The 27,901-nt window shown below is 39.3% G+C and overlaps 2 protein-coding genes across 3 annotated transcripts in view; both read right to left on the bottom strand.

Moving 5' to 3' along the window:
* The window catches only part of taf4b (TAF4B RNA polymerase II, TATA box binding protein (TBP)-associated factor), a gene marked incomplete at both ends in the record, with an annotated part of 29,802 nt that extends 9,057 nt beyond the window's left edge, over positions 1-20,745 (bottom strand). Inside the window, 13 exons of the mRNA XM_079830771.1 lie at positions 287-343; positions 432-557; positions 3,946-4,076; positions 8,178-8,479; positions 8,548-8,656; positions 14,114-14,237; positions 15,121-15,291; positions 15,482-15,571; positions 15,667-15,789; positions 18,573-18,686; positions 18,885-19,214; positions 19,864-20,003; positions 20,151-20,745. Of these exons, the coding sequence (XP_079686897.1) occupies positions 287-343; positions 432-557; positions 3,946-4,076; positions 8,178-8,479; positions 8,548-8,656; positions 14,114-14,237; positions 15,121-15,291; positions 15,482-15,571; positions 15,667-15,789; positions 18,573-18,686; positions 18,885-19,214; positions 19,864-20,003; positions 20,151-20,745 (2,412 nt within the window). The remainder of the gene's footprint in view (positions 1-286; positions 344-431; positions 558-3,945; positions 4,077-8,177; positions 8,480-8,547; positions 8,657-14,113; positions 14,238-15,120; positions 15,292-15,481; positions 15,572-15,666; positions 15,790-18,572; positions 18,687-18,884; positions 19,215-19,863; positions 20,004-20,150) is intronic.
* A 419-nt stretch (positions 20,746-21,164) lies between these two features.
* kctd1 (potassium channel tetramerization domain containing 1) overlaps positions 21,165-27,901 on the bottom strand; it is a 30,008-nt gene continuing 23,271 nt past the window's right edge. Inside the window, exon 5 of one of the 2 annotated variants that reach the window (XM_079831007.1) lies at positions 21,165-22,517. In XM_079831007.1, coding sequence (XP_079687133.1) covers positions 22,353-22,517 — 165 coding nt within the window. In that variant the 3' untranslated portion in view covers positions 21,165-22,352. The remainder of the gene's footprint in view (positions 22,518-27,901) is intronic. The other variant, XM_079831006.1, reaches the window with a different exon arrangement.

The raw sequence follows: 27,901 nt of genomic DNA, 5'->3' as shown, positions 1-27,901 counted from the left end.
CTCATCCAGGGGGCTTTCATTACATTCTGTTCCCTGTTTAGCCCCGGGCTTCAATTCCAGACCCAATATTAGACTCAATTAAAATGAGCCCCCAATTAGAGAGCCTTGTCTCCAGGGTATGTGTATGTATGTGTGTGGATTTGTCTATGTGGGGCACAAATGGGACTTTATGAAGAGTATTGATCGTCCTCATTGCTATACAAGGGAGCAGAAGGAATGAAAAACAGGTTGTGGAGGAGGGACATATGTATTTTTATTAAAAACAAACACGCAGAAATCCTTCTACCTCTTTGGCTCGCTGTTTCAGACGCTGTTGCTCTGGGTCTTCACTGTTTGAGCGACTCTACATGCGAAGAGGAAAGAAACAGTACATTTCAAATGGAGACAGATTACTGGTATTTTTCCTCTCTTTTGTTGGGTTTGCTAGTTACTCGGGCAATGCGGAGCAATGCTTCCCGCTCCTCTTCCTCCCTCCTCTGTTTCTCCAGTCTTTCCAGTTGCTCCAGGAACTTCAGCTGGGAGCGCGTGTCATTGGTCTGGCTGTAGCGCCAATCATCCTCAACACAGACAACACACATCACAGAAAATCATTAGCATCTAACAAGACACAAAATTAGAGACTATGGTCACAAAAAGAAAACAACTGAAAGTGGGGGAAACCTTACATTATGAAAAATATTTTTTCCCAATGCATGTTGGCCTCAATTATTGGCACCCCTAAAAATTCTTATGAGTAAAATATCTCTGAAGTATATTCCCATTCATATTAACGTTTTTTTTCCCGGCACACCAGGGTGACTAGGAGCATGAATTTGTCCAGCCATGACTTGTGTATACACCGATCAGGCATAACATTATGACCATAATATTGTGTTGGTCCCCCTTTTGCTGCCAAAACAGCCCTGACCCATTGAGGCATGGACTCCACTAGACCCCTGAAGGTGTGCTGTGGTATCTGGCACCAAGATGTTAGCAGCAGATCCTTTAAGTCTTGTAAGTTGCGAGGTGGGGCCTCCATGGATCGGACTTGTTTATTCAGCACATCCCATAGATGCTCGATAGGACTGAGATATGGGGAATTTCGAGGTCAAGTCAACCCCTCAAACTCGTTGTGCTCCTCAAACCATTCCCGAACCATTTTTGCTTTGTGGCAGGGCGCATTATCCTGCTGAAAGAGGCCACAGTCACCAAGGAATACCATTTCCATGAAACGGTACATGGTCTGCAAAAACGCTTAGGTAGGTGGTGTAAAAGTAACATCCACATGGATGGCAGGACCCAAAGGTTTCCCAGCAGAACATTGCCCAAAGCATCACACTGCCTCTGCCGGCTTGACATCTTCCCGTAGTGTATCCTGGTGCCCCAGGTAAGCGACGCACACGCACCCGGCCATCCACATGATATAAAAGAAAATGTGGTTCATTGTTTCCGGACTTGTTTGTTCAGCACATCCAACAGATGATTGGATTGAGATCTGGGGAATTTGGAGGCCGCCCATGACCATGCAGCTGGTTCACCACTGATCCTTCCTTGGACCACTTTTGATAGATACTGACCACTGCAGACCAGGAACACCTCATAAGAGCTGCAGTTTTGGAGATGCTCTGACCCAGTCGTCTAGCCATGACAATTTGGCCCTCGTCAAACTCGCTCAAATCCTTACGCTTGCCCATTTTTCCTGCTTCTATCACATCAACTTTGAGGACAAAGTGTTCACTTGCTGCCTAATATATCCCACCCACTAACAGGTGCTGTGATGAAGCGATAATCAGTGTTATTCACTTCACAAGTCACCGGTCATGTCATGCCTGATCGGTGTATGAGGAAACACAAAGGCTAAATTCCCTTAATCATTCATCATAATGAGTAAAACCAAAGAATATAGTTCTGATGTGCAGCAAAAGATTCACACAAAATAGAAAGTGGCCTGTCTCTTTCCTCCTCGCTCATCCAAAAACAAACTCCAGCATATTCAGTTGTGAGACACGACTGGAACTTCAAAAGAGACCTGGTTCTATGGTCAGATGAAACTAAAATAAAATAGCTTTTAGGCAGCAAACCCACCAGATGGGGTTTGGTGCAAACAGGGATAAAAAGTACCCCATGCCCACGGTTAAATAAACTGCTGGATCTTTAATGTTGTGGGCCAATTTTTTGGTCTTGGACATCTTGTTCAGATACATGGTATCATTGAATATTACAAATACCAACCGATAAAAAAAAATCAAAACATGATCCTTCTTTGGATCTTCCATCAGGACAATGATCCAAAACAAACATCAAATCAACACAAAAATGTGTCATTGAGATCAAAATGAAGCTTTTGCCATGGCAGTCCTCAGTTCTCTGACCTAAACCCTAGAAAATGAGTGGGGTGAACTGAAGAGAAGAAGCACCAACAGGATCTGGAGAGATTCTGTATGAAGGAATGGTCTCTTATCTCTTGTTAGGTGTTCTAAAACCTCTACAGGCATTATATAAGAAGACTCAGAGATGTTATCTTGGGAAAAAGATGTTGTAATAATTGAGTGCCAATAATTGTGGCCAACGTGAACTAGAAAAAACATTTATTTCATTATGTGAGTATCCCCCCACTTCAATTTTCAATTGTTTTACTTAAATGTTTGCCGGTACGCAAGGACAGAGACAAGAGGAAAGTTTTTAATGGAAATCAATGGAGGAGAGGCTTCACTCTGCTGAATAGACCGGTTTTGTGAGGAAATATCTTATTTAATGAATCAACAGCCTGTTTGCTAATCTTGAACATGTTTTATATTAAACAATACTTTTGTTGGGAACTATATGTAGATGTTACCTTGATAAAATTTAAGAAGGCAGAGTAAGGAATGCAGCGACAGGAAGGACTAATTTACGGCATTAACACCAGCAAATATGTAGTAGTATTTGATAAGATTTTATTGAGTGATATTGTAAAGAAAATAAACAATATCGATTTTTTCTTTTTTTGGCTTTCAGGTTTTACCAATTATAATAAAACTTGAATGACTATGACTGCCATGCACTGTGATGCTGATATAATGCATTTTAATGAATAGAACATTTATAATTTAATTATAAATATTGTATTATATTGTTGTTATATAAAATAAAATGATGTGTCCTCTCTATGGCTTCCAGGTTTCAACAAATAAATTAGACTTGAATTGTAATGATTTATGACTGCTGTGTTTGCCTAACAATGATACAATGCATTTAACGAATGAAGTTAAACAAAAATATTTTAATAAATTAATGTATTCTTTCTTTGGCTCCCAGATTTTAATAATTAATTTACAAATACATTTTTGGTGACTAGTATCACTGCTATGTATGCCCTATAAAGCTGTTTTTCAATGAACAGATTCGATCTAATCCTACATTTTAATAATCTTAAAATTCGCTCTCCCTTTTCCACTCAGTAAAACACATTCCACAAACATTGCAGTCTTACTGTACGTTTACTAGGAATATAACATCAAATATAGAGCATTATTCACAAGACGAAGGAACTAATCCACAAGGAAGTGTGTGTAGTGTAAACTGTAACTGACTGTTATAAAACTCTGAACGCTGGCCACTGACGTCACTGCCATTATTTTCATTTACATTTATGCATTTGGCAGACGCTTTTATCCAAAGCGACTTACAGTGCCCTTATTACAGGGACAATCCCCCTGGAGCAACATGGAGTAAAGTGCCTTGCTCAAAGAGACACTGGTGGTGACCGCTGGGATCGAACCAGCAACCTTCTGCATATCAGTTCCATGGTTTAACCCACTGGACCTCACCTGATCCAAGTTAGCCGTTACGCTTTTTCCAATGGTAAGAGCCACAGACCCTCTCATCTTCCAATAATAAGACAACCTCTGGCTTTAATGCCATTCATAAGGATCAGTTTCGAAAGAATTTCTTATTGTCTACTGTGTGCTATAGGCAAGTTTATACCTTATAAGAGATCTGTCGATGTTGTGCCACAACGGTTAGCTTCTCCAGCAGGTCTCGAAGTCTCTCTTGTGTTGCCAGAGAGAGCAACTCAAGTACATCAGGACAGACCTCTGTGATACTCAAAGAACCACCTATACACAAACATTTTAGCATGTGAGAAGCATTCTCTATTGAATATTTTCAATTACCAGATTCATTAACAATTCATTTAAAATTCTAACTCAAAACGTTTGTGGATCAATCTAGAATTGTTGGAGAAAGAATCAAGATGAATCAGTATTTTCACCACACCTAATCTGAGTCAGTTAAACATTTCAGGACTGTATCTAAACATTCCTAAAACTCATTCGACAATTTCAGTCAATAAATCTTACTCTAGTAATTACCAGGCACAGACGGAATCTGCACAAAAATGTGCTGTGGAATGAATTAAAACAAGCTGTGGGCCTGATAAATCACAGAGTTCCTCAAGGAATCACATGAATCTTACTCTAATTCAGCTTTTGAACAGACCCATTTACTGCCTGACAGAAATGGTGTAGAATTAGAGGCAAATGTCTTCATCGAGCTGGAATCCAGCGATTTTGTAGTTCTCCTCTGCTGTTTATATTGTATTCACATTTCCATAATGTCAGACATGCCTCGTTCCTGTTGGTCTGTTACGGTTGCCGAGTAGACAGACATCTGCAAACACTCCAATTCCATCTCATTTTTGCCCTTTCTGCTGATGCGGACTGAGTTCCTGCGAGGCCAAGCCTGTCTCTTTCATTTCCACATTCTCTCTTTTCGTCTCCTCCTCCTCCTCCGCACGACTCCCCCTACCTCCTGGCTATCTCCCGCTCTCCCTCCCTCCGCCTCTGTCGTCCTTTCTCTCCCTTGTTCCGACGCTTTTTTGATCAGTGCAGCAGAGTGGATTCCTGCCACTCTGGCAACTTTGCGCGGCTCGGCAGTCATTAGCATACTGATTAAGCAGAACAGGCTCGTCAGAGATACCACTGATCAAAGACAGAGACTGCACTCGTGTGTCACAACACAGCACAACATATGCCCCTAAAAAAACACAGACAGGATGCATGCCGTAGAGGCAGAGCTGAGGGAGGTGAACAGACTTTGACAAACAGAGATGAGGGGGAAATGCAATATCACTTTGAGTAAAGATACACTCATGTACGATAAAAACAGTGAAAGCTATAGCTGAGAGAGGTCAGCAAAACACGGAGGAGAACGACGTTCAGGAATGTTTTTGAAATATTTGCTAAATTACTCATTTAAAAAGTAACTAAGAACTCTGTAAGAAAAGTAATGTGTTAAGATTCTTTTTCTCACTGTTAGACTCCCTTTCCTCCAAACTGAAAGTGCTCTATCTAGCTTGCAGGGTTTGTTTTACATTCTTTTTTGCCCCATTTTTCATGAGCTGAACTCAAAGATCTAAGACTTTTTCTATGTACACAAAAGGCCTGTCAGATATTGTTCACAAATCTGTCTAAATCTGTGTTAGTGAGCACTTCTCCTTTGCCGAGATAATCCATCCACCTCACAGGTGTGGCATATCAAGATGCTGATTAGACAGCATGATTATTGCACAGGTGTGCCTTAAGGCCTGTTCACACCAGGACGATTGTTGCGCCCGTTTATTGCCGACGTTTAACGGCTCGTGACTAAACAAAGGGCGCCAATGTAAGTGTGCACACCGACGCGCAAAACAGCAGGCGTAAAAGCGTCATTTAAAAAAAAAAAAAAAAACGCCTCAGGTTCTTTTTTTGATTTTGACGCGGCGCGTTAAAAACTAGCCGACCAATGAGATCCGCACTTTTGTTCAAGTGCCTGGAGTTGCTGAAGTGACAGTAAAACACGACTTGGTGGCGCTCAAGCACAAAACGGTCTTGCCGAGCACACATTGATACGACGAAGAAGTAGTAAGTAGACAAAGAAGAAGATGAGCTGCTAATGCTGCTTGCCAGTTAGCAAAAAGTGTGTGAATGTTTTTTTTGGCAAGCACGTAAATACTGTCTCTCTTCTTCTTCTGCAGTCAGGAGAGTTAGTAGATTAACCTCGGTGGACTTGAACTTGAAAAACGGTGTTTACTGACGTCTTTCCGCGGTTGAAACAACATTTCTTTTAGTGTTCATTCATGTTAATTTGATGCTTATCAATGAACTAGAAGGAAGAGATGATCGGTTCACGAGCAGCTTTAACTGAGGCGCTACAGCGATCATGACACATTAAAGAGCAAATTAAAATGAAACATTAAAAAGACAACATTTTAAAGTTGAGACGGTTTCATATCAAAAGTAACTTGCTCTCTCCTGTCTGTCGGCGTGTTGTCAGTATCCTCTTTGCTCCGCGATGTATTTTCTCTACGTGAGAACATGTGTATGTGGCGTGAGAGGCCCATGGCTTGTCGGACATAGCAACAGTAACTAAAGGGGGCGGGTCTTTGCGAACGGTCAATTGACCTATCGGTAAGCCCCTCCCATCGAACGCCGATGAGCCAATGGCAGTTGAGTATCAGTTGCGCTGGGACCGGAACTCGGACATCTTTAGGTGTCAGCGCCATAGAGAAACATTGGAAAATCCGAAGCTGTCATCGGTTTGATGGTGTTTATGCTACAAAAATGCTAAACGTCGTGCCTGAGGTACTGCAACACTGATTCCAGGTGTCCTGAGAGGATTTTCTGTTTGTCATACTCTTATTAAGTTATTATTAAAGTTTGTAATTCCCTGCTAACGTACAAACCGACTAAGTTAACTATAACTAACTGTTCTCATGCAACGGTGTAGGTCAGAAACACGAAGGTCTACATTTCAGTGCATTTCTCCATATTAAACTGCTGATTAAATGTGAATTTATGTAATCTTACCCTGCGGTACATGAACAGTGTGTATCCTGGATGTTATCATCTGCGATCGTAACAAGAGGCTTCTCCCGTTTGCATTGAGATCTGTAAACCATCGCTTCCAAATTAATCTCTCACCATATTTATTTTATTTCTGTGAGTTTAGATATGTTTAAAGGTCTGCATTATCTGTCTTATAAGGAGGACTCCTATTTTGACGGGTATTATAGTCTACGGGACGGATAGTGACAGGAAGAGCTCGCACGCAGTTTATTGGAGTTGTTTTGCAGATACAAAGTTCACCAGTTATTAACTGCACCCCCGAAAAGGCATAAGGTCTGTGTATATGTTTGTTTACTGTGAGTGTTTTTGTGTAATTTGCTATGTATTGTTGAATTACAAATTTATACATTGTTATATCTAGGTTCAAATGTAATAGAATATAACTGAAAACATTATCTATTTTTGGGTTTTACATTCTGAAGTAAACTTGAGGAAATTCTAAGGAGATTATTTCAGGCTGTGTAAGTGGTTGAGACAGTAAGTCTTTTGTCTCTATGCAATTTCCTGACTATTTAGCATGACAAGTTTAGAGCAATACTGCCTGAGTGATTGGATTAGCATCTATGCAGTTGAATGGCACTGTTATGCTGATTGAATCTGGACGAGGGACACAGTTATGTAGGGTGTGTCCTTTACCTACACAACATATGCATTCCTTTTGTTTGAATGTCTCCTCCTATGCTGTATAACCACTCCCCCTAACATATAGATAAATTGCCTTATTTTGTACTGTTAAAATCAGACTGTTTTCGGACGACCTGCAGCACAGAGTTCTCATTAAAAGAATCATTCTGTCTTGATCCGAAGTCTCCTGGTCTATTCTTCAACAAACAACTGAAGTTCACAACAGTATGTTAATGGTAATGCCACGGAGAGAGGGCTAGAGAGAGAGTTTGTGAAAGAGATGTTAAGGCGCACTTATGCTTTGTTTGTTCAGCTCTTACGATGATTTTTTGAGTGAAAAACGATGTAATAAACTTCATAAACCATCAGTAAAGTTTGGCCATCATTCGGACGGGATATACGCTACATTCTGTGTCCAAAAACATCTTGGGATAAGGTTTTCACACTGACAGCTGTACATTGTAAGATATAGCAACTCCGTTTGTTTGTCCGAGTTAGCAACAGTAACTAAGGGGGGCGGGGCTTACCGATAGGTCAATTGGCCTTAAAAGACAACAAGACTCTGGTTGTCATGACAACTGCTAACAGCAAATTAATTTGGTTATTCTGTCTTCTATAAACAAAATATTAAACTGTACAAGTGCATACATTAAGTATTTTATATAAAAAATGTGTGTGCGTCTAATTGAATAGGTTTGGTGAAGTTACCAATGTGCAGCACTCGTGTCTGAAGGGCTGATGGGAATAAAAAGGGCTCCTCTTGGCAGGAGCGGATCACTGATCCCACGAGCTCGGAGCCAGAGGCCAAAATACGAGCATTCTCCTCACTCAGGTTCACTCCAGCCATGGAGGTCACATCATTTATGTCATCGTCATCTCTAAATGAAAGTCCGACAAGACAATGGAAGAATAGGACATCACTGTTTTGTCTTAAGATGAATATGCTAATAGTGTAGCTCATCTGGAAATCTGAATCTACAGCGACGTGACTGCCTTCTCTCACATTCATCCTATAAAGAACCAATATGCACATTCACCCACTGTGCAGCAGGGAATGGCCGCAAGTCAGAGCTATTACCGGAAAGAGCCCGAGGTGCTGTCCTTGAAGCCGTGTGCCTGTGCTGGAAGGGCCGGCTGGGAAAAGTGTGTTTTAGACGCCTGAAGGATGGACTGCCGCACAACAGCACCTGTGGGGACAGAATAAAAATACAGATATTTTTATCAGCTCAAAATGAATTGGGACATTTGGAGGTGAAAGAAGCATAAAAAGTAATAAAAGCTCACCAAGTCTTTCAGTGTATTGAGCTTTAATCAATAAAATGTTCACGTATAGTTATACTTACATAGGCCTATATAACAGGGCTCAATATTAACGGTTGTAGATTTTTTTAAAGAAAATGTTACTTGCCGGACAAGTAGCCTGATTGAAATGGCAATAACAAAGGAATCACTAAAACACAAGATTTTATTTCATTTAGTGTAAGTGATTGATAGTAGATGATAACAATATGTATAATTTACTGACATTAACAAGGTTGTGCTGTTGAGGCTCTCTTGGAGAAATCGAAAGAAATGACCACAGCACACACAAAGAAGCTCAGCTAACATACTGAGGTTAAAAATGTAAAATGTGGTGTTTTTTATATTTAAGTAAGTGACACGTGAAGGCCAAGTATGTGTTACCGAGTATGGTAACATACTTGGAATGTGTCCTCTGGATTTAACCAATCCAAGTTAGTGCACACACATTAGGAGTAGTGAACACACAGTGTGAAAACCATGGACACACCGGGGAGCGATTCAAGTGGTACTCACTGCAGAGTCAAATGACGTCCAGCTCCACCTCTCTGGATGTCTAATGGGGTGGAGGGATAGAGTTGTTGGTAGGGTTAGGGTGTGGTTGGATATTCTAGCTCCACCCATTAGGCACAAATTACATTCGTTCCTCTAGAGAGGAGGAGTTTGATGTAAGCTCCACCCATTTACTCTGCACTGATCAGTCTCTCGAGCGATTGGGGGTTAGGTGCATTGCTCAAGGGCATCTCAGTCATTTTTTTGCCAGTATTGAGAATCGAACCTGCAAGTCTGACGAGTTACCAGTCTGAATCTCTGACTATTAACAGCCATATCACCCTGTAACCCAAGACTGGTTTCCCACTGAAGCTAAGCAGGGCTGAGCCTGGTCAGTACCTGGATGGGAGACCTGGGAAAACTAGGTTGCTGCTGGTGGAGGTGTTAGTGAGGTCTGTGTGGGTCCTAACACCCCTGTATAGTGATGAGGACACTCTACTGTCAAAGAGTACCGTCCTTCAGATGAGACGTTAAACCGAGGTCCTGACTCTCTGTGGTCATAAAAAAATCTCAGGATGTCTTTCGGAGAAAGAGTAGGGGTGTAACCCCGGCATCCTGGCCAAATTTGCCCATTGGTCTCTGTCCATCATGGCCTCCTAATCATCCCCATATACTGATTGGCTTCATCACTGTCTCCTCTCCACCAATCAGCTGGTGTGTGGTGGGCGTTCTGGCGCAATAAGGCCAACGTCGCATCATCCAGGTGGTGCTGCACATTGGTGGTGGTTGAGGAGATTCCCCCCTTCCATATGTAAAACGCTCTGAGTATCCAGAAAAGCGCTATATAATTTTAACTGATTAATTATTAGACTCCGTATATCGTATTTATAGCATATGATAGAATTCAGCAACATCACACAACCAAAAGTACTGTTTTCCTGAATACCGTCATAATTGAAAAAGTGACTGATTCTATATGACAGTTCAATAAACAAGTACATTTTAGACACAATATTGACTGTTCTTGTGCTGTTTCACCAGCAAAAATAGTTCCAAACAAAGATCACAGCAGAACCATAGCGCATCACACAGCAACCCTCAACCGTGTTTTTATTACTGAATGATTCAGCGTTTTGAAAGAATCGGTTGAGTCAAAAATTCAATGACCCATTCGTGAATTAATTCAGTCATGCCACCTACTGGCGGTTTAGTTTCATGTTTAAAAGCATCATTCTTTCCAACATTTTTCCAACTTATTTGTGTATTCAAAAATATGTAAAACAATTTTATAACATTATTTAATGCAGTTGTAATTTTGACAAGTTCATTTTTAGTGTAAATGATTTAATTTGGAGCAGCCCTATATTTTCTTATAAGTCTAATTGGATTTAAAGATAACATTTCAAATGAAAGATGAAGCATACATTTAATACGATTAGGAAAAAAAAGCTATTTATAAAAGATTTAAAAAAAATGCCCTCAAGGTAAATATCACAAATATGCTGATTTAAATATGTCAAAGCTGATAGAACACTGATGAGAATATTGCTTCAGAATAAATGATCAAAAATCCTATTTTGTTCTGGACAAGCAACTTACTTGGACAAGTGAATGACCGATTTACTTGTCTGAAGGACAAGCACATGACAAGGATTAATGTCGGGCCCTGTATAAGTATACTTAGTATAGTATTGGTATATATAGTATAGTATGTTCAGGAATAGTATAGTATACTTACAGTATGTACATTCACCGCCAGCCACTAGAAAAACAGGCTGAATACGAAATTGCCCTCATTGCCCTAAACCCTCATTCACTATTCCCTATGTTAGTCCACTAATACAGTTCACTTGAAGGAGTGAATGAAAACGGGTGAGTGAATTCGGACAGCCGTTGTGTGTACATCGGCTGTACACTCGTTATTGCAGTGCAATAATGTGGGATTCAATGAGTGCACTCAATAACGTCCACTATGGTTTCGGACACCACTACAAATGGCTGTCCCCTCAAATAATGCCCTAGGGGGCGATTTCGGATTCAGTCATAGTCAAGGCGATCTGCTGAGGTTTAAACTGAGCATCAGAATAGGGAAAAAAAGTTTATTTAAGTGACTTTAAATGTGGCGTGGTTGTTAGTGCCAGACGTGCTGGTCTGAGTATTTCAGAAACTGATCTACTGAGATTTTCACGCATAACCATCTCTAGGGTTTACAGAGAATGGTCCGAAAAAAAGAAAATATTTAGTGAGCATCAGTTCTGTGGGCGAAAATGCCTTAATGCCAGAGAGGGCAGAATTTGGCGTAACCAACATGAAAGCATGGATCCATCCCTCGTTGTATCAACGGTTCAGGCTAGTGGTCGTGGTGTAATGGTGTGGGGGGTATTTTCTTGGCATACATTGGGCCCCTTAGTACCAACTGAGCATCTTTAAACACCACAGGCTGTATTTTTGCTGAACATGTCCATCCCTTTATGACGACAGTGTACCCATATCTTTTGACGGCTACTTCAAAGCACGATAATGTACCATGTCACTATACTCAAATGGCCTCTACAGTCACCAGATCTCGAATAATGAAGGCAAAAGTTATAGCGAGCTGTACCTTATAAAGTATATACACACAATATTTTAACTTACTAGTGTTGTAGTACTGGAGACCGCTCTCTGTCTTGACCACATTTGTTCTCTGACTTGTCTCGGTCTCAGACTTAGAGGACTCAGGATTTTGCTTCAAGACCGGTCAAGACTAGCCTGGTCCTAGACTATCGTACATTTAATTCGTACAGAGAGTCTGGCTACTCTCCATTGACAAGTGTTAACTTCCTTGAAGGTGGGTACTCTGTTGAAGTTTAAAACTATTGGATCTGCCCGGAGCCCCTCTGGATCTGCCATAACCAATCGCTAACGTTTGGTCGTGACGTGTGTCATCTCAAACTAGAGCACGACATCAACGTCATCGTTCTCAGTCACTCCCTCTGTTCGCTGATTGGACTGGAGAAAATTTGACTGGAGAAAACCAGAGAATATACCGCAATCCCAGACAGAGTACTGAAGGAAAATGAAAATTGAGCCGAAGTACGTAGGAGGGCGGACCCAGGCTAAGTCAAGACCAGTGATGGGAATAACGGCGTTATAGATAAACGGCGTTACTAACGGAATAATTTTTTTCAGTAACGAGTAATCAAACAAATGACTGTTTCTCCAGTTACAACGCCGTTAGCGCTACTGAGAATAAAATGCGGCGTTACTATAATTGAGCTCACTGAAGCGGTTTTAATCTGAACAGGCTCTCTGTCAGTCGGACCTGCAATGTTTTTTTTTCTCTGGTTGGTTGGTGTGTGTGTGTGCGGGCGTGCGTGCATGCCATGCGCGTTTTTGGTACTCATAACTGATGATGATGGGTGGGTGGGAGACAAGGTTGAGGTTGATAGGTTGAGTTCACACACACACCTATGACACACACGCGCGCGCGCACACGCATATATCAGAGCGATGGCAAGTCCAACGACTTCAAAGGTAGCATTCGCAAACTGGAAGTATAAGTGCTACTTTTCCCTCGTTGAGGTGAAAGGTCAGAATGTTTATGTAACGTGCAATTTATGCCCAGGAAGAAAGAGTCTCTCCACGTCGGTGGCAAGTAATTCTAATCCAATGAAGCGCCTCACATCATCACATGCCGCCACAAAATGAGTGGCTAAAAACCCAGGTGATAACGTGAGCACCACTATCAAAGGAGTAGTATAGCACTGATAATATTTACACAATATTTACACTATAGTAGGTCTACTGATAATATTTACAATAATGTATTGAATTTGATAGGTGTCTCTCACATTGTCCCACAGCAACATTACAATAGTGTACATTAATGTACAATGTTTTATAATAATAATTTATTTTATTTAGTGTCCAATTCATTCATTTAACATATTTAATATTGGGGCATCCAAGTTATTTGACATATTTTAACATTTGAAAAAGAAAAAAAAAAGTAACACAGTAGTTACTTTCCCTGGTAATTAGTTACTTTTATAATGATTTAACTCAGTTACTAACTCAGTTACTATTTGTAAAAAGTAACTAGTAACTGTTTACTTTTTTAAAGTAACGTGCCCAACACTGGTCAAGAGCACAACTGCTGGGATATTACTAAACTGCCAGTGCATTGTCTGATTTATGTCAAACTTACTGCTTCAGATGCAATCAATAACTTAATTCTAATTTGATTTATTTATTGTGCTGGTTCAGAAAGTAATGAGGGATTGTGTCAACAATGTCACCAAAATGGATACAAATGCTCAAGATATTGTTGCAAAAAAGTACTTGTATGAGATCTGGATTTTTATATTATAATAACGTGATATAATTGAGCAATATCACAAGAGCAAGGGAGCTGTTTTCACAAATTTGAGCATGACTGCAAACATGATATTGCTTTTATACAAACATTCGGTAATTTTAAAGAAAAACATTATTCTCAATGTTTTATGCATTTGTAATTTACCAATTCAGATGCTTTTTTGTTAATGATTTCATTTGATTGGTAACAGCTCTATATGGTGTCTTATTCTAATTATATTAATTGATAAAAAATAAGTAATTTTTCAGGCAGTAATGTGGATCTTTATGAATTTAAGGAGTGCCTGTCTGGTCTTGGTCTTGTCTTGGTCTCAACCTCTCAAAGTCTTGGACTTGTCTTGGTCTCAACACACATTGGTCTTGGTCTCGACTTGGTCTTGGATTAGGTGGTCTTGACTACAACACTATGTAATACTATTACACAATATAATTTTTTTTACTGTATTTTAATCAAATAAATGCAGCCTTAGTGAGCATACGCATATAGCTTATACCTGTTGTGCAAGTGCTGGTTTGAAGGACAATCTGTTTGGCTTGAATTTGCTTCTGTGCAGGCAAGCCCACCTGAGCTGATGTCAAAGACTGTTTGACGATTATTCCTTTAGGTTGCTGGATCATCTGACAAAGTAAAAACAAAGGCAATAAGAATCAGCATGCAAATAATATTCCTAAATAAATACAGCAAAGATGCAAAAATGTTGCATATGAAAATATTCAAAGGAGGCATGCCGGGTTTGGTCCACCTCGAGGACATTGCACAAGCTATTTTAGACAGGAGCACTTCCTGCAAACCCTCAGAGCACTTTCTGATTGTGAAGTAATCAAAACCTCTAAAGTCTATTCAGGTATATGGGAAATGAGCTTCTGTATTTCAGTGGAAATCCATCAAGACGTCCAATAAAATGGTGATATTAGATTACAGAAAAACAAATCATGACATTATTTGAATATGATAACATGACATTCCTGGTACGAAATGGGGTAAGACTCATGCATCTTTGTCTCTGGTGTAAAACTAATTTGGCTCTGCTTGGGCTTGTGGGATACTGGTGGTTTTAAGTGAATTAGCCTGTACACCGTGGGCGGTGGTGAGTTAACCAGGAAATGAAGACAAAGTGAAGAGAGGCTGTCATAAAAATGAACCAGTGCGCTGGGAAGGAGGCAGTGTGAAATTAGAGTGTTTCTTTCTCACACACATACACACGGTCTATTGAGTCTACTATTACATAAAACATCAAAACGGTGTATTCAGGATCCCCAAACACACATACCTGAATTCCAGACACCATATGGTACTCTAACTATTGATGAATCATATCTGCATATTAACATTACAATTATGCACATCCAGGTTTGTTTCCATGGTGAAAGCACAAACACTGAATGATCATTTGTTTTCTTTATTATCGAATTACTCTTCCGTTGTTTCATATAGGCAAACCCCTGAAATCATCTTCGTGATAAATGACATCGCCGGGACTAAGAATGGGCTGGGGTTTACCAGCTGAGAAGTTCTGGTTGGCTGGTTGGGTTTGAGGGTGGAGCTGACGGACGCAGTGGGCTTCTGGTTTGCGGCCTTGGCTGTAGCTGAATCAGAGGGCTTGAGTTGGGTGCACTGCTGAATGAAGAGCTGCGAGTTTGGGGTGAGCTGACGGACAGCCGGCAGACTCCTCTGAAAGAATGAAGGCATCAGCATCTCTAATTTAGCTCATACCAAAGAGGTTGCGTCTCATTCATACATGATCTGTGAAGGTCTGATAATAGATTTCATCTTAAAATCAGGTCAAAAATGAGGTCAGTACCCTCCTATGTACCCATCTGACTTTGTTCTAAATGGATTTAAAATGTGAAGAAGCTTTCACCTTCAGGAAAGGCACTAGATATGGCTGAGGGGACGATTTGAGCTCCATGTAGAGTTTTTCAGTGAACTCCTCTGCCTCTAGTTTCCCATCCTACATGCAGAGAAGAAAACAAAAGCCCATTTAAACACAAAATTTATGGTGATATATATGCGATACATTGGTTTTGAAAGCAGCGAATGACGTACCAGCAGGCCTTTGACAAGAGCTTGGACGTTTTGGGCCATGTTGGCCGAGCGAGTGCCGCTTGATGCTAGCTTCATAAGAGTGACCAAGAAGTTCTTACACTTCTTCACATTCTCCAAGGTCTCCTGATGATAAAAATTCAAATGTAATATGAAACCCAATAGCCAATAGAGTGTGTAGCTTTTCATTTCTTGAACCACCATGTAGGAAGACACATCATGGCCATATTCCAGGATGACAAGATTCATCAGGCTCAAATTGTGAAAGAATGGCTGGGAGGGAGCATGAAGAATCTTTTTTCACACATGAATCGGCACCTCAAGAGTCCAGAACTTAAATTCATTGAAAGTCTTTGGGCTGTGCTGGGGGACACTTTACAGTGTGATCGACGCATTGTCAATACAAAATCTTGACCGAAAATGTGTGCACCTCTTGAAGGAAATAACATATTCATTATCACATCCCAAAGACTTTCAATGAATTTAAGGTTCTGGACTCGGAGGTGTCAATTCATGTGTGAAAATGATTCCTCATGCTACTTCCCAACCATTCTTTCACAATTTGATCCTGGAATATGGCCATGATGTGCCTTTCTACATGGCTGTTTAAGAAAGCAATTATTCAAGAAACATAATAATCACGGCAATAATGATCCAGTCATAGACTCTTAAGGATTGCCTATTAGCGACTACATAAAAAAAAAAAAAAAAGAATATAATGATTATATTTAAAAAAAAAATTTTGTGCAGCCTATATATACACTTAAAGTCATTAATAAAATAAAAAAAAATAAAAAATTATATATTATATATATATATATATATATATATATATATATATATATATATATATATATATATATAAAAATAATGTGCATGCTCATTTCCTCGTTATACTTTTAAATTATCTAACGTTAATTTAAGACCTTTTTAATAACTATTACTAATAATAATTACAACTAATTTAATAACATGGTTAAATGTAATTGTTAGCCAATAAATTTCCTTTTTTCTTTCTTACAAAAACGCATCGCTTCAGAAGTTTATTAACCCCCCTGAGCCATGTGGAGTACTTTTATAATGGATGGATGCGCTTTTTGGAGCTTCAAAAACGATTAACTGCCATTATAAAGCTTGGAAGAGCCAGGATATATTTTTTTTATATATAACTCCGATTATGTTTGGCTGAATGAAGAAAGTCTAATACACATAGGATGGCTTGAGGGTGAGTCAATTATGGGATACTTTTCATTCATTTTTTTAAACCTTTAAAGGGTTAATTCACCCAAAAATGAAAATTCTGTCATTAATTACTTACCCTCATGTCGTTCGACATCCGTAAGACCTCCGTTCATCTTCGGAACACAAATGCAAAAAAACCCCTAAATAACGACTTATATAGTGATGACCGATTTTAAAACACCGCATCATGAAGCTTCGAAGCGTTATGAATCAGTGAGTCGATTCAGCGGTTTGGATCGCCAAAGTCACGTGATTTCAGCAGTTTGGCGGTTTGACACGCGATTCGAATCATGAATCGACCCGCTGATTCATAACGCTTCGAAGCTTCATGATGCAGTGTTTTGAAATCGGTCATCACTATATAAGCCGTTATTTAGGGGTTTTTTCCGCACAAAAAATAATTCTCGTCGATTCATAAAGTTATTGTAGAACCACTGTAGTGAGATGGACTTTGTAACGACGTCTTTAGTACCTTTTATGGGTCTTGAGAGTGTAAAGTACATTGTGCCAATGGAGGCCTTTCTGAGCCATCGGATTTCAACTAAAATATCTTCATTTGTGTTCCGAAGATGAACGGAGGTCTTACGAGTGTCGAACGACATGAGGGTAAGTAATTAATGACAGCATTTTCATTTTTGGGTGAACTCACCCTTTAAGTTTTTACTGTATTATTTTTTAGATTATTTAAACAAAGAAAGTCCAACATTTTGGTAACACTTAATAACAAGGTCCCATAATGCATTAACTAAAATTGACGAACAATGAGCAATATAATTGTTACAGTATTTATTCATCTTTGTTAATGTTAGTTAATATTAACAGATACAACTGTTTATTTTAATAATGTATTAGTAAATGTTAAAATTAATATTAACTAAGATTAAAACCACAATATGTAATTTTTCGCCACTAGAGGTCGCTTGTTCAAAACAAAGGCGTAGCTTGATGACGCCTTGATTTCGCAGGGCTTTTATTATGCCGCAGACGACCGCTTCCGCTTTTTCTGGTCAAGCGTATGTGGGCACTGTTTAGATACATTTGAGTGTGTTGAAAGTTATGTTATAATGCTTCTCTGTGCGCACTCTGTGGCTACTATGAGACACTTGTTGCACACTGTAGTAAGCTAGATCGATATTAGGCATGGTAAAACATGATACTCGCGGTAAATCAAGAAAACAAGATTTAAACAATAGGACTAACTGTGTTGATCTATATAAAAATGATTTGTTTTCTGTCGATGAATGTATCCAAACAGTTGCTCACCTGTCTAATAAAACACATAATATATTAAAGCGTCTTTGGTGTTTCCATGGTAATAGAGGGTAACGCGGGTATGATGTCATTGACTGGCGTGTCCGTGTCCTGGTTAAAATTGCTTATTTATCTGGATTTTAACATTCTGGGATAATGCAAGTACACAAGTCAACAAAATGTATAAAACTGTTCTAGAGGTTTTTGAATATTCAAATCCAAAAATCTTACATATTGTGCCTTTTTCATTGTTAATTAATCTGAATGAAGTAGTTAACTAATGTTAACAAATGGAACCTTATTGTAAAGCTTAAGCCATTTATCGAGCATTACATGAAAATTATCGGCTTTTCTGTATCGGGTCAATTTGAATATCAATGCATCCCTACACACAAGAACTTGTAACATGAACTTACAGCTGTAACAGTGACTGGGGTTGACGTTGTGTTTGTGCTGGATCTGGTTGGTACATTAGGAGACACCATACGTGGGGCATTACCCTGGGTGGAGAGAGCACCTTTACCCACAGACTGCAGACAAATGAAGCAGAGACATGTTTAGGTAGATGAATGCGACACAGAATGACCTACATTTCTATTTAAATCACTGAGGGAAAGCTAACAATGCATTTCAGTCAACATCTTGCCCTGGAGTCAGAGTATGAATCATTTTTTTTTGTTTGTTTTGTTGTTTGGATCAATAATTGATGCAGCCAACGTGAGTAATACCTTTACAGCAGTGGTATTAATTACGGTAGTTGCAGTGACAGAATTAGTCCTCTGGTTAAAGGCCCCTGATGTGCTGCTGTTTGGAGTCATGGCTTTGATAACAGGCCCCATGGTAGAGCTGGGCTTTCTGACGGCTGTCCCTATAACACCGGCTGGCTTAATGATGGTAGTTCCTGTTGTACATGATGGTGTGAATTTAGTAGTCCCTGTAGCAGAGGCTGGTTTCTGAACGGAAGTCCCTGGAGTGGGGTTAAGTTTAATATTTGTAGTAGCTGATGCACTTGAAGGTGGGAGAGAAACTCTGATGATTGGTGTGGTGGTTACAGTTGCCTGTGAAAAGAGATATTAAATAAATGAGTGGATTTCTGTAATTTCGTAAAGAAAATGCTTGTGACATATGCTATATGATGGCTTTTCAAAATATTTTAATGCCAGGGACGGCCAAATATGATTATCCCCCTTGTGAAGGCCGCTTCAGGGTTTCCTATATGCAGACCCATTTATAATATGGAAAATAGTGAGCGTGATATTGACATGGCATGTTTGATGAATTACATTTTTTTCCCAACATAACTTGATTAGCTTTCATTTTAAATTTAATTAGAGCTAAAATAAATTATTTAAATGGTATCTAGAAGAATGCATATACACTATTAAAATATAATTGTGTTAATATAGAGAAATCATAACATTAAAATATTACTAAATTATAATGTAATATATAGCCTTTTAATAAATGTATTTGTATGACGCTTTTCTGAAAAATAAGTATTTTTCTGATTTATTTTTACATAACTGCATATGCATACATATATAAATATATTTTTTTAATAATTATTAAAACATATTTTGCGATTCTTTCTTTTTTTGTCCATGGACACCCTTCCCTGATGATCTGTAGACCCCAGTTTGAAAACTACCTCCTAAATCATATCACTTTTGTTTCCAGCAGACAAAAAGAGTGACAAAAATAACACACCTGTGAGGATGGGGGTCTAACTATAGCAGAGGCATTGGCACTGGCTGGTTTTGGCAGCATTCCCTGAGCCTGTGCCTGGGCCAGAGCCTGCTGAGATACCAACATCAACTGCCCACTGTCACTGCGGATTAACACCATTCCTTCAGAGGCAGGGGAGAGAGAGAGAGAGAGAGTAAGATATTGCCAAGACTGATAAGTAGGCTTGATGGTTAAGTGTATAATATTACAGCTAGAGTGCACCAGTTAGACCAAGACATGAAACAACATTAGATCCTGAAACATCACACCTTGTGGGACCTGGAAGTTGGCAGGCAGCTGCAGTGGCACAGTCTGAGGGGTGCGTGTCATTGGTACACTTTGTGATGGGGTAGAAATCCTTGGCAATGTCACGACCGCCCCTTTGGCCGTAGTCAGTGTGGTGACCCTGGGCTGGCTTATGGTTACAGAGCTCACAGTCACCCTTCCAGGCTGAGGAACCAGTGCCAAACTGGTGGTCCCTGGTCCCTGAACGCTGGATGTCACTACCCTGGCCCCTACAACCACTGGCGTGGAGGATCTGATCTGTGCAGGGCCTGCTATGATCTTTGGAGTGGGTTCAGATGAGGCTGGTGTACTAGAATTCACAGTAACTGTTAAAGGGCGTTGAGTTGCAGAGTTTGATGAATCTGCCTTTGGTTTTAGCTGATCTCCTTCCCCATTAAGAGAAGCTGAATTTGGCTTGCTGTTTTCAGGGGTTTTAACATTAGCGTTTGAGTCTTTGAGTTTTGCGGTTTCCAAAGACTCATCAGTGTTGCTTATTTGTGCGTCGTTGATTTCTCTTTTCTCTGTTGGCGCACGACATTGACCATTGCCTAATTTAGCTGAGCCCGATGTTTCCGACATTATTAGCCTACGTTTGTGATAGCTTATAAACAGTGATTAAATAATTTGGTACAAAAGATCACCCTGAAACGATTTTACTTCTATATGCTCGGATAATCAAATGTATATGTACATACGCGCCCAAACACTCGACGGATTTTCAGCTTTGGCCATCTCAAAAGTTTGTGACGGAATTTTGATTCATCCCAAGGATTCGAATCTTTTCAATTCCTCAAAACCATTCATGGTTCAGTGACTCTTTCTGCACGTTACAGTTACGCCAGTAGGTGGCGGGGTGGCAACAATTGCATGTGTGTGACGAGTCATTGATTCACTCAGATGATTCGTTAAACACTGAATCGTTCACGAGGCAACAAGACATTTGCGCTCTTATTCCGCCAGAAATTACAATAAAGCTACCAATTTTTCTTTATTTTGTCAACTGCAAAAATTGTTTTATTTGTGTAATTGTGTACATTCAAAATCCTTCCACCGCATTCTTTTTGTAAACACCTCGTGTGAACTGAACGAACACAATCAGATTCACATTATGAATGAGAGGCTTTGTTCAGTACCGTACCAAATCACAAAAGCATTCATTGACTCGGTCATTCAAGGTTTCCAACCAATGAAATGCTCATTCGAATGCCATTTGGCGATTACGCTTGAAATGATTCACGTACCGAACATCATATCAATAATCCTGCCAGTATCTGTGCATTTGTTACCTTTGCATATGTAAGTGAAAAGACATCTTGTGCTTTATGATTTAGGCATATTTTCCACATGTTAATAAACAAGTCTTGGTGATTTTTAAAAACTTTTATTAACAATATCACATTACATTCTTCTCAAACTTTAATCTCATGGATTATAAACCAGTTTTAAGTGTAGCCAGACACTGTAAATTTATGGACAAACTAAAAAAGAACATTTTTGTGTGTGTGCGTGTGTGTAAGATTAAAAAATACTGCAGGTTGCAGCACAAGAGAAATTCTTCTGACTGGCTTACAGGTTTTCTATTTGAACTTGTCTGCTAAAATATTACGAATGAAGAACAGTGGGGGAAAGAAATATACTTTTCAATGAAGTTTTTCAGATCATTCAGTTTCATTACCGCGTTTGACAAAATGAGGGTTCATCTAGTCATTTGATCCTCCAGAAACCCACAGCTTAACCTTTATGTGTGTGCATGTATTTTTCTAATTAGAGCTGCTATTCCTCTCCGGTGTGATATTCTATTTATGAGAGAAACACTTGGAAGATTAGCAACATAAATCATTCATCAAACAGCTTATTAAATAAGTCATAATAGAGCCTAGCATTAGTTTAGCCTCTTCTACTCATAGCTGTCATGTTGAAGACAAATCCAGCAAAAGTGCAGTTTGGCAGTCTTGACGTTTTAAAACAAACCCTCATATAGAGAATCAAATGGAGATCACTCAGTATGGACAGAGAAGTTCTGAAAAAGTTCCTATGTGATTTTTAAACAATATTTTTCCATTATTTGTTTATTTAGGGACAGTACCAATGAAAAAATGTCTCATATGATTACAATATAAATCAAAACATCCCTTATATTCAGTTAAAAATACGATATCCAGTTTATTGTTTGTCAGAGCGGGCAGCTAATCCAGCGGTTCCTGTTTGATTCGAATGACGGAGGTCGTGACCCCACGGTGACTTCGTTTGATCTCTCTCCTCAGAACGTACTCACTGAACTGGGTTGAGTCCACACCACCTCCACAAGAAGCAGCAATCTCAAAGCCTCTTTGCTGCAGTCGCTCCAGAACCTGATGAACACAAAAATTCCCAAACACACCGAATCAGTATCCTTTCATATTCAATATACACTGCCGTTTAAACGTTTTTTGATCGGTAAGATTTTTGTTGTGTTTTTAGAAGAAGTCTCTTATGCTCACCAAGGCTGCATTTATTTAATTAAAAATACCAGAAAAAAACAGTAATATAGTGAAATATTATTAAAATGTAATTTATTCCTGTGATCATTACTCCAGTATTCAGTGTCACATGATCCTTCAGAAATCGACACATAAAAATACAGAATATATGATGATTTGTGCATAAAAAGAAACATTTATAATTTGTTGTGTGCTAAAAACTTTATTATGAATAATGAAACATGTTTATGCTTAAAAATAAATAATTTAATGCATCCTTGCTGAATAAATGTATTCATTTCTTTAAGTTCCCCCAGCCCCACCCCGCTAAAAATTTCAGATAAATACTGTTCTCAGATAAGACTGTCCCCCCCCCAGAAAAAAAAGTGTACACATTCACGACAGTTTTCAACATTGATAATAATTATTATTATTTTTTTAATAAAATAAATGCAGCCTTGGTGAGCATAAGAGATTTCTTTTAAAAACATTAAAAATATTACAGATCAAAAACTTTTGAACGGCAGTGCATCATAGGGTGAATTCAGGGTGATTGGGAGATGACTTGGAAAAAGTATTAAGTATTTAAAGAATTATTAATATACACTACCGTTCAAAAGTTTGGGGTCAGTAAAATGTCTTAATGGTTTTGAATGAAGTCTCTTATACTCATCAACGCTGCATTTTTTTAAAATAAAAACTACAGTATAAAACAGGTATATGATGAAATATTACAACGGTTTTCTATTTTAATATAGAAAATTAATGACAAAGCTGACTTGAGCATCATTATTCCAGTCTTCAGTGTCACATGATCCTTCAGAAATTATTCCAATATGCTGATTTGCTGCTCAAAACAGTCAGTTGTGCTGCTTAATATATTCGTGAAAACTGTTTTTCATGATTAATTGAACAACATTGAAATAGAAACATTTTGTAACATTCTAAATCACATATAATATCACTTCACTCGATCAATTTAATACATCCTAAAACTGGATGAGATTAAGCTTTGCTTTCAGAGAATATCTCTTGAGTTAATCACTAAATAATATGCAAATAAACGAAGCCCTGTGAGCTACTCATAAGATGTTTTTTATTCTTTTTGGAGCTTGAAAAGATGCGATTCTATAAATGATCATCGTATGAAAAAAAAAACTAACTGTGAAGATTCTGCTTTTGTGTTCCAGAGAGAGAGAAACAAAAACAGCATACAGGTTTGGAACGACATGAGTGAATAGTAAAAGCGTTTTCATGTTTGTGTGAACTATCCCTTTAATTGAACACCCCTGGCACAGTTAGAAAAACAACAAAGCAAAAGTGTTATAAACCATCTGTCCAGCAGCTCTCTCGACTGAATAAAATGAGATACTTAAACCACTAGCTTATTTCGTCTTTCTGTCTGTCTGTTTCTCCCTCCCTCGCTCTCGCGCTGCTTCTTCCAGTCCTGCAGATCTTCGCTCCACAGAACTGTGAGATCACATTCCATTAGTGTGCCTTCAGGATGTCCCTTCCTCCTTTGCTCTCCAGCACTGCGTCACTAAATTCCCCTTCACTCTCTCCCTCCATCTACCGTTTTCCACCATCTTTCTCTTTCTTGGTGCTTTTCCCTTACAACCTCCCATTTACAGGTCAAAGTTTCTGCCTATCTGCTCTCTGTGACTTTCCATCATGCTTTTGTCCTTCAACTCTCTTTTTCTCTCATTTTTCTTTCCTGTCTTCTGCCTCTGCTTTTCTCAATCTCCTGCTTCCATTAGTGTGACGGCAAGTGCCAGGGGCCAAAAGATTTAATAAGCAAACAGGATTAGACAGCCTCTAGACACACACACACACACACACACACACACACACACACACACACACACACACACACACACACACACACACACACACACACACACACACACACACACACACACACACACACACACACACACACACACACACACACACACACACACACACACACACACGTACACACAGTATGAAATGGTTACAGAGAACACTATAGGAAAAATTGAGCTCATATTGTACATTCATTCCTGACATGAATTATTGGCCAGTGTTTGTAGTTTATAATGCTAAATCAGCTGAAGCTCCTGGATGGAGCCGTTTGCAGACTGCAGATTTCATTTAAAGGGGTTACATGGGGTGTATCAAGTCCATCAAGTAAAAAATGACATTTTCCTTACACTGGATATAAATGTGAGTATACGCATCTTAAATCATCATATTAAAGAAAAAAGTATACTGATAAAGTATAAAGAAGTGAATATGTAACCAGTCCTACTCGACCCGCCCTGAGTGGGATTCAAACCGTTGTCTCCGGCGTGGGAGGCAGGCATGCAAACAAGGACGCTAAAGACCGCAGCCTCTAGCGTCAGTTACTAGCGCATCTCTTGAGGAGAGGGGAGTGAGGTTTACACGCACAGCTCTTACTGGCCTACGTTACACTCACCCCCCTAAACCTCACTCCCATCCAGGTCACGGCACCAAATGAAGCCAGTCCTATTCGACCCGCTCCGAGCAGAATTCAAACCGGGGTCTCCAGCGTGGGAGGGGGGCGCGCTAACAGGGACGCTAAAGACCACAGCCTCCAGCGTCAGTCGCTAGCGCTGCTCTTGAGATCAGGGGAATGAGGTGTACAGATCTTACTGGCCTACGTCTGGTACATTCATACACACATATATATGCAAGGAATAATCCACGGCTAGCTGTGCTTTAATGCATGACGTTAGAACCGCCCGACGCAAAGTGCCGAAAGTCGTTTAATGCACAGCTAGCCGTGGATTGTCCCGCTTATACCATGGCTATTTGCCAGCATTCACAACTTAAAGGATTAGTTCACTTTTAAATAAACTTTTGCTGATAATTTACTCACCCCCATGTCATCCAAGATGTCCATGTCTTTCTTTCTGCAGTCGAAAAGAAATTAAGGTTTTTGATGAAAACATTCCTGGATTTTTCTCCATATAATGGACTTCAATGGGCTCCAAACGGTTCAAGGTCCAAATGACAGTTTCAGTACAGCTTCAAAGGGCTTTAAATTATACCAAACCAATAAGGGTCTTATCTAGCGAAACGATCAGTTTCTGCGAGAAACCGAGCAGTATTTCTGCTATTATTTTACCTCTTATCAGACGAACGTGATCCTCTCTGAGCTTCGCCATAACTTACGCTAAGTGAGGTCAAAATACGAGTGTGGTCATAGATATATAAATCGTAGATGCCTCACTCTACTGATCCGTGCAGGCGCTAATGAGGCACGTTTACATCTATGACCACGCTCGTCTGGTATGGTTTGGTATCGTTTAAAGGCCTTTGAAGCTGTACTGAAACTCTCATTTAGAGCCCATTGAAGTTCATTATATGGAGAAAAATCCTGGAATGTTTTCATCAAAAACCTAATTTCTTTTCGACTGAAGAAAGAAAGACATGGACATCTTGGATGACATGGGGGTGCGTAAATTATCCGCAAAATTTTTTTTAAAAGTGAACTAATCCTTTAAAGATGTTATTGATGTTTGCAGCAAAATTTTTGACCGGAAGGGAAAAATGAATGGTCATTTTCATCAAGCATTCATCTAGTTAGATCTAGCATTCCGCCCCGCTTTGAACCAGACAACAGATAAAGTAGTGCATAAGATTACATTTATTTGAATTAATGAATTATAGCATTTATTAGAATGAATTGTCAAGAGAGATTCGTGCCTGTGTCTGTTGAGCGCCTTTCTCTCCATAACAACGAAGCTGCGAGTTTAATTACTTCAAAATAGTGATGTAACTCCCTCGTTGCTGAGAAATATAATGTAGCGATTCAGTAGAAAATCAATTTTATAACTAAAAATTAAGCGTTTATTCGTTTCTGTGTTTCTGTGCTCCTGAATGTTTCTATGTGAGTGCGATCTCCGCTCACTGTGTGCCAGTGACACATATGTTACCGGTAATGTGTGTATTCCGGCATTGTGTAGAATGCCTAGGGAATATACAGAATGCCCGAAGTTTGTAGGTAGAGTATGAAATGGTTTGTATTTCACACATTTCCTTACAATGCCAATGCCACACATTACAATGCCAAAGGGCCAGCCGGCAGAGTATAGAATACTCCTGCTACTCATGCTTGGGTCTTATGGTGCGTTCAAGTCCTCCTGGGATGTTCATATTTACGAGGTGAGAAGCCGTGTTTACGACATCAAGTGCGTTCAAATCTCTTTGGTCGGAGCAAGATGGTGGTGTACCTTCTTTTAATGAATTTCACGAAAATACAGCAAGGTTTGTTAACTCTGCTTATAGAAAATGAAGAAAAAAGAATGTGCATCAGGTGAGTTTTAATATTTTAAGTTTTTGATTAATCTCTTTAGCGTTATATATCAGCTTATATATAAGGCTAATTGTAATTATAACAAGCACATTATAAATGCCAGTTTCTAGGACTAGTAAACATAGAATTTCAACAAAACTTTACCGTCAACTACAGACTTTACATCCATTGATTCTGCCATGTTTCTCACTGACACGCACCCAACTCGTACAGATTGGGGCTTAAAGAAAATCCCGAACTTCCCACTGGTATTTACGACTTTGTGGTGGTGTTCATGTGCAACTCGTAAATACGATCTTTACGACATGACTTGAACGCACCATTTGTTCGGTGGTGGTCACGACCAGTGTGTCCTTGAGCAAGGCATTTTACTCCATGTTGCTCCAGGGGGATTGTCCCTGTAATAAGGGAACTGTAAGTCGCTTTGGATAAAAGCGTCTGCCAAATGCATAAATGTAAATGTAAATATAAATGGTGGTTGTGCCGGTAGCGAAACACGCGAGCTATTTCCGCCACAGAGGCTCGCCCCTATTGTTCCCGGACAGTTGCTGTGTCACGATGTCGGAACAGGAAGAAAGTGTAGTGCCATTCAAAATGGCATTCTAGCCTTCCTTGATGCAACAAGTAGTTCAACGCCACTTCTGCTTTCGTGTTTTTCTGGTAAGAATATCTTTTACTCTGTCGTAGTTCTTCATTCATTTTCAAAAACACGTTCAATGCCAGCAAAGGCGTGTTTTGATACTTTGCCTAGAGTGTGCTTGTCATGTGTAAAATGCCTAGGAAAAGTGTGCAACATAATCGCAAAAAACAGACATTTCACACTTTGCCTAAAAACTGCTCACATTCTATATAGTCCCTACACTGTAAAAAATCCAACTTATGTTTTGTATGACAAATTCAGCTTTTAAAGTTTATTCAACTATTTAACATGAAAAAAGTTTGTACAACTAATTGA

This window comes from Gobio gobio, assembly GCF_949357685.1.
Source record: "Gobio gobio genome assembly, chromosome: 12".
NCBI lineage: Eukaryota > Metazoa > Chordata > Actinopteri > Cypriniformes > Gobionidae > Gobio > Gobio gobio.
Note: the sequence above shows the minus strand (reverse complement) of the source record. Positions and strands in the feature narration are given on the sequence as shown.